General features: G+C 44.0%; 2 protein-coding genes across 9 annotated transcripts in view; one reads left to right on the forward strand and one right to left on the reverse strand.

The window, feature by feature from the left end:
- LOC129853698 (phosphatidylinositol 4-phosphate 5-kinase type-1 beta-like) overlaps positions 1–4,465 on the forward strand; it is an 86,694-nt gene extending 82,229 nt beyond the window's left edge. For all 4 annotated transcript variants that reach the window (XM_055920032.1, XM_055920033.1, XM_055920031.1 and 1 more), the window contains 2 exons: positions 991–1,120; positions 3,201–4,465. In XM_055920032.1, the coding sequence (XP_055776007.1) occupies positions 991–1,120; positions 3,201–3,203 (133 nt within the window). In that variant the 3' untranslated portion in view covers positions 3,204–4,465. The remainder of the gene's footprint in view (positions 1–990; positions 1,121–3,200) is intronic.
- A 949-nt stretch (positions 4,466–5,414) lies between these two features.
- LOC129853697 (ceramide transfer protein-like) overlaps positions 5,415–15,269 on the reverse strand; it is a 37,326-nt gene continuing 27,471 nt past the window's right edge. The window contains exons 5-18 of one of the 5 annotated variants that reach the window (XM_055920028.1): positions 14,695–14,833; positions 14,408–14,491; positions 12,531–12,688; positions 9,630–9,722; positions 9,239–9,325; positions 8,940–9,026; positions 8,267–8,344; positions 7,449–7,544; positions 7,142–7,274; positions 6,936–7,006; positions 6,698–6,826; positions 6,416–6,545; positions 5,997–6,133; positions 5,415–5,666 (exon numbers count right to left, since the gene is read on the reverse strand). In XM_055920028.1, the coding sequence (XP_055776003.1) occupies positions 6,006–6,133; positions 6,416–6,545; positions 6,698–6,826; positions 6,936–7,006; positions 7,142–7,274; positions 7,449–7,544; positions 8,267–8,344; positions 8,940–9,026; positions 9,239–9,325; positions 9,630–9,722; positions 12,531–12,688; positions 14,408–14,491; positions 14,695–14,833 (1,413 nt within the window). In that variant the 3' untranslated portion in view covers positions 5,415–5,666; positions 5,997–6,005. Of the gene's footprint in view, positions 5,667–5,996; positions 6,134–6,415; positions 6,546–6,697; positions 6,827–6,935; positions 7,007–7,141; positions 7,275–7,448; positions 7,545–8,266; positions 8,345–8,939; positions 9,027–9,238; positions 9,326–9,629; positions 9,723–12,530; positions 12,689–14,407; positions 14,495–14,694; positions 14,834–15,269 lie in introns of all 5 variants that reach the window. The other 4 variants (XM_055920026.1, XM_055920027.1, XM_055920029.1 and 1 more) reach the window with 4 other exon arrangements.

A 15,269-nucleotide genomic window follows, 5' to 3' on the forward strand; every position in this document is an offset into this window, starting at 1 on the left:
TGAAAATGTGGAGTAGGTTGTGTAGATGGGTAAGAAAGAAATCCAATGCAGCAAAATGTGAAGACTGCAAGGGGTGTGTAGACTTTCACTACGTACTGCATCTATTATTTTGAATGCTAGAAAGTGAACAAAAGTTATTTTAATATATTGTATAGATCAATAAAAACTAAGAAGGCTATTAAAACACCTAAACATTTTTGAATAGCATAATGTGTCCACCAGTTGTCATTGGTGTTCCCACCTTGAAAATCCCTCATTACAAAGATCTACTGTACAAGGACCTTGAGCAGACAATACTTTTCTTTAATATAGACCCCTCCCCTGTTTGCCACTGTGTTAGTCAATTTACATGAAGGGGAATAACATTGTGAGCTAAATTATTAATCATATCACCCCAGTAAATCATTTTCACAGGATTGATAACCATAGATTTTAGCATGTGCAGCCTCCATTTCAGAAAATCCTTATTTACTGAAAATGTCTCATTGGTGTTATCATTTGTGGAACAATGTTATCATAGTGATAAAAAATATTTAAAGTCATTAAGCTACCATATTAGTTGATTTGGAATGGGAAGATTTATTTACCAAATCTAGAAAAATCAAGTAAACATTTTTCCAAAAATGCCACCATTCTTCAAGAACGACTCCTTTATTTTGATCCACTTAATAAACAAAACCATATCGGCTTCATCCATACGGAACCCACTGGCCACTACACACCAGTTGTTACCAAGCCTCCACTTGGGAAGGAGTGTGTTATGTAATGTTTGGAAGGACTGTGTTATGTTATACTTTAGTTTCATCCCAAATATCACCCTATTCCCTACACAGTGCACTTCTTTTGACCAGAGCCCCAATGGGCCTTGTCAAAAGTAGTGCACTAGGAACAAAATAATGACACTGTGTAGAGAATAGGGTGCCATATTGGGACTCAGCCTTTCTTTTGTATGTCTACTCATGTGTCTCTGGTTCTCCTGTGTCCCCTTAGGGACGACATGGCGTCCAGCTCCACATTCACCCTGGAGGACAGCGCCATCTGTCTGACGTCAGAGCAGAGCACCATGGACGTAGAGGTGGACATGGACCCGGACGACGGCTCAGTGCTCGACATCTACTTAGTGAGTGCTCACCCACTGTGTGTCCCAAATGGCACCCTATTCCCTAAATAGTGCACTACATTTGACAAGTGCCCTTATATAGTAGTGCACTATATAAGGAATAGGGTGCCATTTGGGAGGTACCTATTCACACTTGGATATGTAGCTGCACATGTGGTCAGGATCAAAAGAGTTTATCTCGGACAGTCTTTGGGTCCCATTAGGACAGGGGTGGGCATATGTGATATTGGAAGGCCGCTGTATGTGCAGCCTAGAACTAACACACCTCATTCTGGGATGGGCTGAAACAAAAGCCTGCACAACACCCACGACTGCTTGGCCGCGCACGACACCAACGCCATCAAGTTTGCCTGATCACCGACGATGATGAGACAGCCTTTAGGGACGATGAGACCTGACAGTGTGGTGCCAGGACAACAACCTCTCCCTCAACATCAGCAAGATAAAGGAGCTGATCGTGGACTACAGGAAACAGAAGGCCGAGCACGCCCCCATTTACATTAGATTTTTATTTAGTCACATGCATAGGGTCTCAGTGTACAATGAAATACTTGAGCCCCAACCGTGCAGGTGTGAATGACGGGGCTGTAGTGGAGCGGATTGAGAGCTTCAAGTTCCTCTGTGTCCACATCACTAAGGACCTATCATGGTCCATACACACCAATACAGTCATGAAGGGGGCGACAATGCCACTTCCCCCTCTGGAGGCTGAACAGATTTGGCATGGGGCCTCAGATCCTTTAAGTTCTACAGCATCATGACTGGCTGCATCATCGCTTGGTATGGTAACTGCTCAGGCATTCCTACTGTAAGTCGCTACAGAGGGTAATGTGTATGACCCAGTACATCACTGGGGTCGAGCTCCCTGCCATCCAGGACCTCTATACCAGGCGGTGCCCGAGGAAAACCCAAAAATTTGTCAGACTCCAGCCACCCAAGTCCTAGACTGGGTTAATTTCTTCGCCACATGTTTTGCAGTATTATTTTAGTGCCTTATTGCCAACAGGATGCAGGTTTTGGAATATTTGTATTCTTTACAGGCTTTCTAATTTTCACTCTGTATTTTTTGTTTGTATTGTGGAGTAACTACAATTATCTCCTATCACTACCATTAAACTCTTAACTGTTTTAAAATCACCAATGGACTCATGGTGAAATCCGAGTGGTGAATGTATCTTTGCAGTGACTGGGTGTATTGATACATCATCCAGAGTGTAACTTCACCATGCTCAAATGGATATTCGATATCTGCCTTTTTATCACTAATCTACCAATAGGTGCCCTTCTTTGCGAACCATTCCAAAACCTCCCTGGCCTTTTGTGGTTGAATCTATGCTTGAAATCCACTGCGGGACCGTACAGATAATTGTATGTGTGGGGTACAGAGACGGGGTAGTCAGTTAAAAATCATGTTAAACAGTATTATTTCAGACAGAGTCCATGCAGTTATTATGTAACTTGTTAAGAACATTTTGACTTATTTAGGTTTGACATATTAATGGGGTTGAATACTTATTGACTCAAGACATATCAGCTGTTTAATAAATGTGTAAACATTTGGATATCATAAGGTGAATGCACCAATTTGTAAGTCGCTCTGGATAAGAGCATCTGCTAAATTACTTAAATGTAAATGTAAAAACAATTCCACTTTGACATTATGGGGTATTGTGTATAGATCAGTGACACAATCTAAATTTAATACATATCAGGTTGTCGCACAACAAAATGTGGAAATAGTCAAGGGATGTGATTACTTTCTGAAGGCACCTTATCCTGATTACCAAGTCACTTATACCTCATTTATCTCAACTACCTCGTACCCCTGCACATTGACTTGACTGATCTGTTCAGCCTCGTTATCTTTGTTACTATTTACTTTAGCAAATTGTTCTTACTTTTTACCTCTGCATTAGTGGGAAAGGGCTGGTAAGTCAACACCTGTTGTATTCGGCGCATGTGACATCAAATTCGATTTGGCCCTCCAGGACTGAAGATGCCCACCCCTGCCTTAGGAACAGATATAATGAGCTGTATTTGTAGTATTTACTCACACTGCACTTTCTCTCTTGTGTTTCAGTGAAAGGTGAGGCTTACAGACAACCATTTTACTTTTGTCATCTGACAATCGCTACACTCCATTGGACAGGGCTCCTTTGACTCCACCCCCAGCGCTGCTAGATCCACTCTGTTGCCAAAACACAAAGGACTGGGATGCTCACATCTGATAGGTTGATGGACTGAAACAAGACACAGTGATTGACATCCATTGGAATTACATGACATTCCATAATTAATGTGATCAATTTCAGACCCAACCGCTTCTTAGAGCATGTCAGAGAAGTCCTTTATTTTCTTTTTGTAGAATATTCCTTTTTCCATGGCCTATAAATTAATATATATTTAGAAAAAGTATAGAAATAAACATTTCTTTGAATGTTTTAATTTTCCTACTGACCAGAAGTGACTCTTTAAAGTTATAGCACTTGCTTTGTAGTAGCTGGTTGGATGAACGTTTACATTGACAGCAGCATCTTGGCCGTTGCAGAAGTGTCACGGAAAACAAGGCTAATATGGATGAGCCTGGACTCATTATGCTGTAAATGGAACAGATACATTCTGAAACCGCCGAGGCCAACTCTAAAGACTCATTGGCTGGTATGTTGAAGGTAGCTAACCAACCACCTTGCTATTAAGTCCTGATTGGAATGAAGTAAAGGAGCAGTTTGAAGGCAGCAGGTGAAGGTCTGCTGTTCCCTGCTGTTGACCTGAGAGAGGCTCAGTGTTACTGGTTCTCCAGCTCCATGGAGGAAGCACAGAGGTGGAGGACGGTGATATGCACTCGCTCCTGTCAAAATGGCACTTTGGATGTTAGTTTTGAATACTGTAAGAACTATTTTTCTTGAATGTTGGGTATAGGTGATCACCAAACCTAAACACAGTTTTGGATCGGTGGAATATGCACATTTTTACATTATGTACACCTGTCATTGCTAAGTACGTGGGTAGATGCACAGACAATGAAGGACTATGGTAGATTTTTTTGATGCACAGAGACTAGTTTTATGGGGAAGGGATGTCATGACTGAAGATTCTCTGATACTGAACAAGTGTGTCCTCTTTATTGCTAAAAGCTAAGCAGCAGATGGCCTCCATTTTAGACTGAGAAGCTGGTATATGACACCTCACCCTGAAGACCATATCAAACTGTCTCTGAATTCCATGATCACGCATCGGTTTTGAGACCATAATTTATTACATAAAGCTCAAATATACGGTTTGCTGAAGATAAATATTTTAATCATTGAATGTAAAGACACTCCTAAAATAAATAAAAATGCTTGACTTGTTTCTCACATTTTCTATTCATGTAGAACGCAAGAGGTAATGATGAGGGACACATCCACACCAAACCCCTGCTCATTTCCTAGTGTAAAGTACAAACGCAAGTCACCTAATTTCTGTAGTGTAACTATTTTAATTTACCGAACATTGTCCAATTGCATTATAGTGCAAATAACACTTCAGAGGACTTAGAAATATACAAAGAACATTCAAGACTAAAATGTGCTCCCCATGGATTCTACGACCCCTCAGCTTTTTGATAAAATCTTGAGGTATGAAATGCTGAACCCCAGCTCCAGTTTAGTGTCTCAATCTAAAAGCACATCTGGTCATATTATACTGTAGTAGATAGATGGTTCCTAGGGCTCTGGATTTGTCCTGGTGTCTAAAGCATCATGTTGAGATGACAGGTCAGTGTGTCGGGATGTGAAATGTCATGTAGAAACGGCCATCTCCCCTGTCCCAAAAGCCTTTGAAGTGGTCCATCTGAACACCCAATGCTGTGGTACAACGTATATCAGCTGTATGTTACTTGGACAAAACATGCAAACAGTAGAGACCAACACTTGATAGTGTTGATGGGTCACATTCAACAGATTGAAGTGATCTTATCCATTTAAAGATGACAATAGAGACTTGTTCTGTAGTTCTTCCAATTCCAGGTTGCCAACAAGCCCTTAATTCACATACACCGGTAAACTAATTATCTCTATACAATACATCAGATCCATAGTCCTCCTTTACAGCTATAATGATCTACAAATATAGAGATTTTAGCCAAAAAGAGTACAAAGCTTTGGACTCCCTCCCCCCATCAGACCACAGGTCGTCACTAGAGGGAGATGAGAAGGTTAGCCATTCTCTACTCGGTTTCTTTCCTTTCCTTCTTTGTGAAATTAACAGCATGAGAAGACGCTGTGATAATCGGTGATTAAAGCAAACGAAAAAGTATAGTCCAGAATAATATAATTGGAAATTATTTACAAAACAATTTACAAAAAGATTGGTTCTGTCGATTCAGAAATTCATATACAAACACACAGTTTAACAATGTTTTTGTGGCTCAGGTGGCTGGCAACTACTGATACGATTATGTTATCTGGAACATTCTGGGTGGTTTGTGAAGAAATTCCGGTTGACAGATGAATGGGAAATGTAGCCATATCTCTTCAGGACAAAAAAGTGTTTCGCCTTCCAACACCTGAGAGAAGACAAGAAGGAAAGTTACCAAAAACAATCTTGGTATTTTTTTATTTATTCAAATGATTAATTTTGCATCATGATGATGTGGGTGGTGACACTTCACATCTTGAAAGTCCAATATCTTAAACTTGACATGCAACAGTGGACTAATGGAAAAAATAAATACTAAAATATAATTGAGTGAATTTTCCCTTTAAAATATGGCACACAATGAAAGACAACTTCAACTGATTGATTTACTTGTGTGGTAAAGAGTAATTAAATGTCTACGGTCTATATAGAAGTCTTTAGGCAGTGAGGATACGAGGGGGTTTGAGTTAGGTATTACCAGTGAGATTTAGAAGAGGATAGGTTTTCCGCTGGTCTTCTCCTGGACGTAACCGGTGAAGCGTTTGAGGAACTTGGGGTATTCCCTCTTGGCCACGGCTCTTAGGACTGAGGCAGGGGCCCAGCCACCAGGGTTCACTAGGGTAAAACAAGCTCTCGGTCAATACATAGCTGCCTACATGGAGTGATAGAATCACTATACTCAACATTTAACTCATTCTCCGCCCACACAAAGCTCTTAAATACCAGAGCAGCTTAGCTGGGTTCCATTTGGTCAAATAAGGAACATAAAAGAAAAATGGAAGAACATTTATATATAGGTGGATAAAGTCACCTTGACCAGGCGTATAGGACAACCATGTGGGAACATGCAACTCCTCACTTAGTGGGGACATAAAGGTATTGAGTTGCTGTACTCACCGTTGGCCACATACGTGATCTTACAGAGGACGTTGTCCCTGCTGATCTCTTTGTTGCCCTCTGGAGGGCTCACCAGGGTCTGGCAGATCATGGCCACGTTGATTTTGGCACGGATACACCGGCTGGTGGGCTACAGAACGAAAAGGGAGTTGATGAAAAGGTAAGAGGAGAGCGGAAGACACTTTTTTACCCCTTCCAATTCGACATCGATCCCTAGCTCCTAGGCATCAGACGTTACGAACATGTATGGTAATAATCCCTTGGCGTGTCTGTGGAACTCACCTGGGCGTTGTCGTGATCTACAGAGAAGTTGCAGACCAGCCACGTGTCTGGGTCATTCTCATTGGTCGCCAGGATTTTCCTGATAGCTGATAGGTAGAGGACGTCCCTCTGAGAGGCAGGCCATACTCTCTGAAACACAACCATTGGCTGTCAGTCAAAGGTGACCCGTCCAAAGACAACCCACCTGTACTAGAGCCTGACCTACTACGGTGAACCTGAAGAAGCAGAGGTATATTACCTTGTGGGTCTGGTAGACTATAACAGCATTGTCTGAGAGTGTCTCCACCACGTTAAAGTTTTCAATGGTGGCTGGAAGAGAAATAGAGCAAGACGGGACAAATCAACAAAAACACAACAATTCTAGACATTGTGTGCGAATTAAGAAAACAAAAAGATGCTAATCTATGAAGTTAATCTGATGATGAAAGAGGCAGATAGACTCACTCTCCCAGTCATTGCGTACGTCCGTGTCCCAGAAGTAGTGGCACAACTCGTGTCCGGTCACACCCTTCACTGCATGGGTGGCTTTCAGAGGGTCCAGAACGATGCCGTTCTCCTCCACCTCTCTCCTGTACACCTGAGATAGCACACAGTCACTGACAGTAGCCATATTGGACCTATACACACATCACTGTTCACGGTATGAGTGAGCAGGTAGAGTCTATAGGTAGTCTTCTATACTAGGCATGCAGGGGGCAGTGTGTGTAGTCTGTAGGTAGAGTCTAAACACGCTGGCTAGCCCCATGCTCACCTTCATCTCACCCTCCTCCACCACCAGCTGCCAGTTGGCATCGCCACCCATGTCCTGCAGGGAGTAGGTCATGTGATTCTGAACCACGTCCTCCACCTGAGACAGACAGTCAGACGTCAGATGTAGCGGGCCTGCAGTCACTGCGGTGTAGCAGTCTCTGCCTGAACTACATGCCGCTATTAGAGAGACAGTATCACCGGGAGGGAGAAGAGGACAAGGTACAGCACATACAGACAGCACACGTGATGCTCACATTGCTGGGGTCCATGCCTGATCATGCAGTGAACGAGGGAGCGAGGGTGTAAGGGGGTGACGGCGGGAGGGGTAACTACAGGAATCCAGTCATGCATTGCATCCGCTGAGCTCAGATGGTGGTCAGGGGGCACGGCCGTAGCGCTACACTCCCTCTCATGCTAGACACAATTCAACCCATATCATTGTGTTATGTCGATGACGAGGCCATTTTTCACCGTTTTCATGAATCTAAACTGCCCTGTAGCTCAGCTTTCCTACACTGATAACCAACGTCTTCTCATCATTTTGCAAAGGGAATGAACAGGGATTCGTCGAGGACAGCCCTGGACACTGAAGACAGATCTCGGGGGTGGGGTGGGGGGGAACACACATGAAGTGCATCAGAAAGATGGAACGAGACAACGAGTTGAAGGACAGGTCATCAGTCAGTGTTGAAGCTATGTAGACAGTACAGTGTGTATTAGAGCTCCTAGTCATTCCCATGCAGTCAGTCTCAGTCAGTAGAGGGCAGTGTGCATCCCCAGGGGGCTGGTGACACTAGCGGTGCTCAACACATACAGTACCTGTGCGCTGAATCTGTGAACATCATCTGAGGCACTGACTAATTCAACGGAGGACAGGGAGGAAGAGTAGCTATGGGGCTACGCAGCAGAGGAAGAGGAGGGGGGAGAAGGGGAGAGAAAGTGTGATGGGAGAGAAAGAGAGAGAACAGAGGAAAGGAGAAAGAGGGGAAAAGGGGGGAAAGAGGGGGAGAGAAAGAGAAATAAAGAGGTGAGGAGGGGAGAAAGAGGGGAGGGGGAGAAAAACATCCAGGGAATGAGATCCGGGATGCCGCCACACGTGAAAGACGAGCAGAGAGGGTTACCACCCTTCACTACATGAGAAGGTCACCCAAATCAAACAGACTAAATCATAAAGAGAGGTCAATAGAAACACATCGTAAAACAACCGGACTGGAGAGTAGAGGAAATCCCACACAAACACCACCAGAGAAAGGCCAGTAAGAACACCCATGTTGGAAAACGTATCAAACCAACACACATACGATCTCAGATGTCTCTCTATGTGGCCTACAGAGGAGACGACGCCAATAGCCATGTACTGGCAGGCCTGTTACAGTGAAACAGCTTCATAGTGAGAGGGAAGAATGTCAGAGACAAACCATATCAACTGAACAGACTCTTGACTGTGCTGTATGCACTGTCATATTTAGTTGGACTGTGTGTGTGTGCGTACCTGTTTGGCAAAGCGGTGTGTTCCGATGACGGAGTATGCGTCTCCAGGGGGGACGGGGGTCAGTCTGGGTATCCTCACCTTCTCTGACTGACACGGAGGAGGAACACACAACCAGACATCAACACCACATTACTCTCAGGTTGTCCAATTTCAAAACTCGCTCACACCTCTAGGTCCAACATCCACAACCCGCCATATTGCTTTTCCCTCTAGAGACTTCTCAGATCTACACGGAATGGCCAGAGGGAGGGACTAGCGAGCAGCTGCCTGTCTGTATACAGAGTAGAAGTGTAACCTACCTGTTCCTCTATCTTGTCTTGTCTGTCCAGGGCAGCTTCCACCGCATCAAAGAACTCGTCCTCATTGATGAGGCTGTTAGGACCCTCCTGTAGAAACACAACACCACAGTCAGACAGCTGTACTGCTTCCAGGTCAGGATGTAGCATCTAGTAGCCAAATCAACCTCATGCAACAGGAATCAATGCCCCGCAATCTGACGGATAAATTCCCACTATGACTAATACAATGTCAATGCCATGACCCGCAATATGTCCATTTTCTAGTCTAGTATCTATACTGATGAGCCAGTGGTAAAACATGACTAAGATCACTCATGTGGTTCCAGTATACATCATCACTACAGGTGGAAGTGTCAGAGTGTCGGCAGTTTGAAAGGTTTGGAATTCTTACCTCGTAGTCGGGGCCTCCGTAGTGAGATTTCTTCTTCAGTTCACTCAAGGCCGACTTGTAGGCATCCTCCACCCTCCTCCTCTTCTCCAGCTCCTGAACGCGCATGCACGCACACACACACACACACACACACACACACACATACACGTCAACTGGAAGGAACACTGTTCTTGTAGAGCATGCGTTTATGGTAGGATAAATCACCAGCTCAACTCTAACTCTCGCTAGTTTCAATTAAACATTAAAAAAGGTAGTTATCAAGCTGGTTAATAACCCCATAAATCAACAACCCTGTACTTTCAGAGGATGAACAGAAAATAAGAGTTGCTGGAGATAATCTTACACGGATCTTAAAACAGTTAAGAGTACGGTAGGTCTAGTTCACAAAAGGGTTCTCGATCCTGACCCCGTTGGTGTGTGTGTTCTCTCTGTACATCAACGCACAGTGATCCAGGCCTACATACCAGCCAGCCAGCAGACACCTGGGACTTTATTTCTGCACAAACTGGTTTAACCTCCAGTCTCAAGCTCCACCACAGGCAAATAAAACTGACTCAAGACAAGACAGTCTCGCCTTTGTCTGGCAACCTCTGAGACGAGCTCACTGTGCCCCCTATGTGTACTAAACCTGGCCGACCGGCCTGAGAACCTGTCACAAGGAGTGTGGAGAGAGAGAGAGAGAGAGGAGCGCAAAGTGTTACGAGATGGAACACGAAGGTACTGATTCATCTCTACCCCAGGTCCATTACAAATTGTACTGACTAAGGATAGAAAGAACGTATACCTTCGGAATGAAGATCTCCACCTCGAAACGAACAGATCTGTCAAACCAGTGAATAAACCATTATCATACACTACCGCTTTGTAACAATCCAAATACAACTCCAAATATCCACTAGAATAGTGGAGGGAAGGAGAGAACTGAAGTAGAGCAGTTAGTTCTGGTTCTAGGTTCCATTTCGAGTGTATTCCACTGTGGAGTCTAGGAAGCAGCCATAGCAGAGACGTAAGCCTACACCTACTGTAAAGAAGAAGCTGCATGTCTGTAGTGGGATCCATCTCCGGCCGTCGTACTTCAGTAAGTCGGCCCCCAAGTGGAACGAGGGCTTCCAGAAAGACAGACTGTACCACGACGTCCGAGCAGTCATCCTACTACTAGGTCCAGTCTGTGTGTTGGTGTGTGTCCCGTTCTGTGACGCTCTCTCCCTGATCCACATAGGCTACGCTCAAGACACACACCCAGCCACGCTAGTGTCAATCCGGTAGCATCAGCCAACTGCAGCCTATTCCTACCTTCTTTGGGGTTGGGCAACTTGCCATGGGAATAAAATGGAAGAACTGGTTTTTCGACAGCTGAGCAGGGTGAGGATGTGGAGCTTTGTCATGTGTCTGATGCAAAGTAGGGGGCGGATACCAACAGACAGCAGTATCTACAGACTCCAATCTAAATCCTTAATCCATTCATATCCCCATTAAAACCTTGCTTTACAGAAATGCAGCCAGGGCTCTAGACTTACGTTTTCCACTTCAGTTAAATGGCACCAGCACATGATTTGGTCGCAGTGCGCCGATAATGACCTGAGTCGCATAACGTACCTGCATTCCATACAGAAGCAGGCTAGTAATGACTAGCCATATTTCAAGTTAACATGCCCTCGCAGTGCTTGACATTCAGGTAAATTTGCCAGTGCCACATTGGGCCAATGCCAATTGAAAGCTACTGGCCCGACTGACAAGAATACGCTATCTTTCATTTGTGGGCTGAACAAGTAGCCTAAAGCAACCTACCATCCATACACAAATAATTACGTTTTATTATGACTATCATATTTACATTGATTGTCTGGCGGGAAGAAATGAAACCGTTGCGCCACCTCAAAAAGGCTGTTAATTGTTAGAGATTCTGAACAGTTGTAGGGCCTTATAAAATCCGTTTCATGTTTTGGCAAATTCAGTTTTCCCAGTTTAATTTTCCCTGTTTGAGTTCTCTGATGTTTTCACTCTCAAAAATCTCTTTTTTGTTGAGGTTGAAAAACAACATTGCAAAAATTCAACCAAGACTTTTTGAATACCTGGTCTTCAATACCCATCGTCGCATACCCATTGCTGTTTCAGTACATCTTGATAATAACATTTTAAAAAGTAAAATGTGAACCAAAAACTAAATGCGACCAGCTGCATTTTCTTCACTGACACCCAAGCGACTGCCAAGGCAAATGCTCAAAATGAGAGAGTTTGTCACAGTTTTGAGCCCTGGCAGCTGAAGGGTGATTTATTTCATGCAATGTCTAAAACAGTCAAACTCTACCTTCAGAAGCAGGAGTGTCTTGAAAGGTGTTTAACAAGGGCCTTCACTACAAAGTGCTTCCAGACAGAATGTCAATCTGGCCATGTTTCGGTCATTCAACAGATCACATGAGAGCCTAATAGCATGTAAATCCACCATGATCTCCCCTGAAGAGTTGAATTCTTTTCAAATGTTTTACTTCCCTATTACTGCACAACAGTGTGGCCAATCTCGGCTGGGTGGGGCATTGACGGGGTCCACCAATCCCATCCAGTTCCATACAGCAAAGGCTCTTGATACGACCATTTGAGACACCACACACACACACACACGTCACAAACTGAGTGAACAGACAGACTGGATCTGCCACCTCATGTTAGACAATGCAACTGCTGAACCTTGGCATGAGTGGTGTACGGTCTGCTCACTGGCTAAAACCAGACACACACCAGTCCACTTCTATTTTACCCACCAGGTTGATTGACAACGCATACTCTTCTGCAACAACAACCTGACTGGGGAAGAGTTTCCATGGGAGGTGAGGGGTTGAATGCTTCCAAGGCCCCAGTGACCTTGGCTAAAGAAGACATGTGAAGCAGTAGGCTGTGACATACCTTGTCCAGCCTCTTCTGCCAGCTGTCCTCCCTCTTCACCATGAGCTCGATGCAGTGGGACAGGGTAGACAGGATCCCAGCTGTAGTGGCCTTAAACGTGATGGCCTCGCCCTTAAAATCGATCCCATTCATGCCCTTAGGACTGGCAGGGAGAAACACTGAGAAAGAAAAGAGAGAGCGAGAGACTGTTAGATGGAGAGAAAAAAAATACCTGATAAATATTTTGATGCACAACACACACATTCTACACAAACACACATTTGGGACGAGAACAGGGTCATCCACAGTACAGCACCCCTAGAGCTATATTAGGGGCCAAGGGCCTTCCTCAAAGGAACTGCTATGAGTAGTAGCAACGCCAGTAGTAGTTACTATAAGTGTGATTATATACACCAGGTAGTTTGGGTCCTGATTGGCTGAAAGCTGTGGTATATCAGGCAACATACCCTGGGTATGATGCAAAACTACTTGTTTACATTGGTAGCCAGTTTATAATAGCAGTAAGGCACCTCAGAGTTTGTGGTATATGGCCAATATACCACGGCTAAGGGCTGTGTCCAGGCACTCCGTGTTGCGTCGTGCAGAGAACCCCCCTTAGCCGTGGTATATTGGCCATATACAGTGCATTTGAAAGTATTCAGACCCCTTCACTTTTTGTTACGTTAGAGCCTTATTCTAAAATTGATTAAATTATTGTCTTCTCATCAATCTACACAATGACAAAGCAAAAGCAATTTTTTTCCGAAATATTACATTTACATAAGTATTCAGTCCCTTTACTCAGTACTTTGTTGAAACACCTTTGGCAGCAATTACAGCCTCAAATCTTCTTGGGTATACAAGCTTGGCACACCTGTATTTGGGGAGTTTCTCCCATTCTTCTCTGCAGATCCTACCAAGCTCTGTCAGGTTGGATGGGGAACGTCACTGCACAGCTATTTTCAGGTCTCTCCAGAGATGTTCGACCAGGTTCAAGTCCGGGCTCAGGCTGGGCCACTCAAGGACATTCAGAGACTTGTCTTGAAGCCACTCCTGCATTGTCTTGGCTGTGTGCTTAGGGCGTTGTCTGGTTGGAAGGTGAACCGTTTCCACTGTTTGAGGTTCTGAGCGCTCTGGAGCAGGTTTTCATCAAGGATCTCTCTGTACTTTGCTCTGTTCATCTTTCCCTCGATCCTGACTAGTCTCCCGGTCCCCGTCTCTGAAATACATCCCCACAGCATGATGCTGCCACCACCACGCTTCACTGTAAGGATGATGCCAGGTTTCCTCCAGACGTAACACTTGGCATTCAGGTCAATCTTGGTTTCATCAGAACAGAGAATCTTGTTTCTCATGGTCTGAGAGTCCTTTAGGTGCATTTTGGCATACTCCAAGCAGGCTGTCATGTGCCTTTTACTGAGGAGTAGCTTCCGTCTGGTCACTCGACCATAAAGGTGGGACCTTATTGTGGGACCTTATATAGACAGGTGTGTGCCTTTCCAAATCATGTCCAATCAATTGAATTTACCACAGTTGGACTCCAATCAAGTTGTAGAAACATCTCAAGCATAATCAATGGAAATAGAATGCACTGGAGCTCCATTTTGTGTAAATAAAGTATCTGGTTTTTATTTTTAATAAATCTGCAAAAATGTCTAAAAACCTGTTTTACACTTGGTCATTATGGGGTATTGTGATGTCATTATGGGGTATTGTGATGTCATTATGGGGTATTGTGATGTCATTATGGGGTATCATGTGTAGATTGATGAGGGGGAAAAATGATCAATTTTAGAAAAAGACTAACGTAACAAAATGTGAAAAAAGTGAAGGCGTCTGTGAACGCACTGTACCACCCCCCCATGGACCTTATTGCTTAAATCTACACTGTTACTCACGCTTCTCTTTGCTGCCGTTGTTGTTGTGAAGGCAGTCACCATTGGGACGCGTGCTCGTGGGAAAGTCATCTTCATCCTCCTCCACTACTGGAAACGACATACAAGAGTCCATCATTGATCTACCTCCTGGGTAACCACTAGGCAGGTGTGGTATTTACACCACAGAAATACAGAGCAAACGCATCTATGTGACAGAGGCAGTTTAAATGGCCAGTTCAAGTACAAGAGTCCAAATGGAACTTTCAAATTATTATTTAGCAGATATTTTTTGTCAAATCCATTTGTACCTCTGTCTCTCTGGAACTCGTCCTTGGAGACGCCGTCTGCACAGCCGTCAAAGTACTTCTGTAGTGTGTCCACTTGTCTGCACAGGATGTCTCTGAATGTCTCCATCTCCGCCAGCTTCTCCCGCAGGCTGTGGCCCTTCTGGTCCAACACCACACACAAACAAACACAGGGGTTCACCGTTAAATGCGAACATAACTAAACAATCATGCATTGGGAATGAATGGGAGGGCTGACTACATCAGGGTTTCCTAATCCTGGTCCCAGTTCTTCAAAAATTGTCTGATCGGATTTCGGCAATTGTATAGGATTAAATGTTAGAACTTTTTCTAAACTGAAAAAGGAGATTCGGATCCTCCAGATAGGGATTCACAGTAAACCAATTTGACTTTTAAAATCAGGATTAAATGTCGTTTGACTTTTTCAATTGTCAAAGGGTAGTGATTAGGATAGTTTTGATGTAAAAAATATGGATTATCTTGATCCCACTGGAAGGGTGGATTCAGAAAGGTGAAAGGCTCAAACAAAAAATCTAACTAAGGTGAGATTTAAAAAAAAAAAAAAAAAAAGGTTCTTA

The sequence above is a fragment of the Salvelinus fontinalis genome, chromosome 4 (assembly GCF_029448725.1).
Source record: "Salvelinus fontinalis isolate EN_2023a chromosome 4, ASM2944872v1, whole genome shotgun sequence".
Lineage (NCBI taxonomy): Eukaryota > Metazoa > Chordata > Actinopteri > Salmoniformes > Salmonidae > Salvelinus > Salvelinus fontinalis.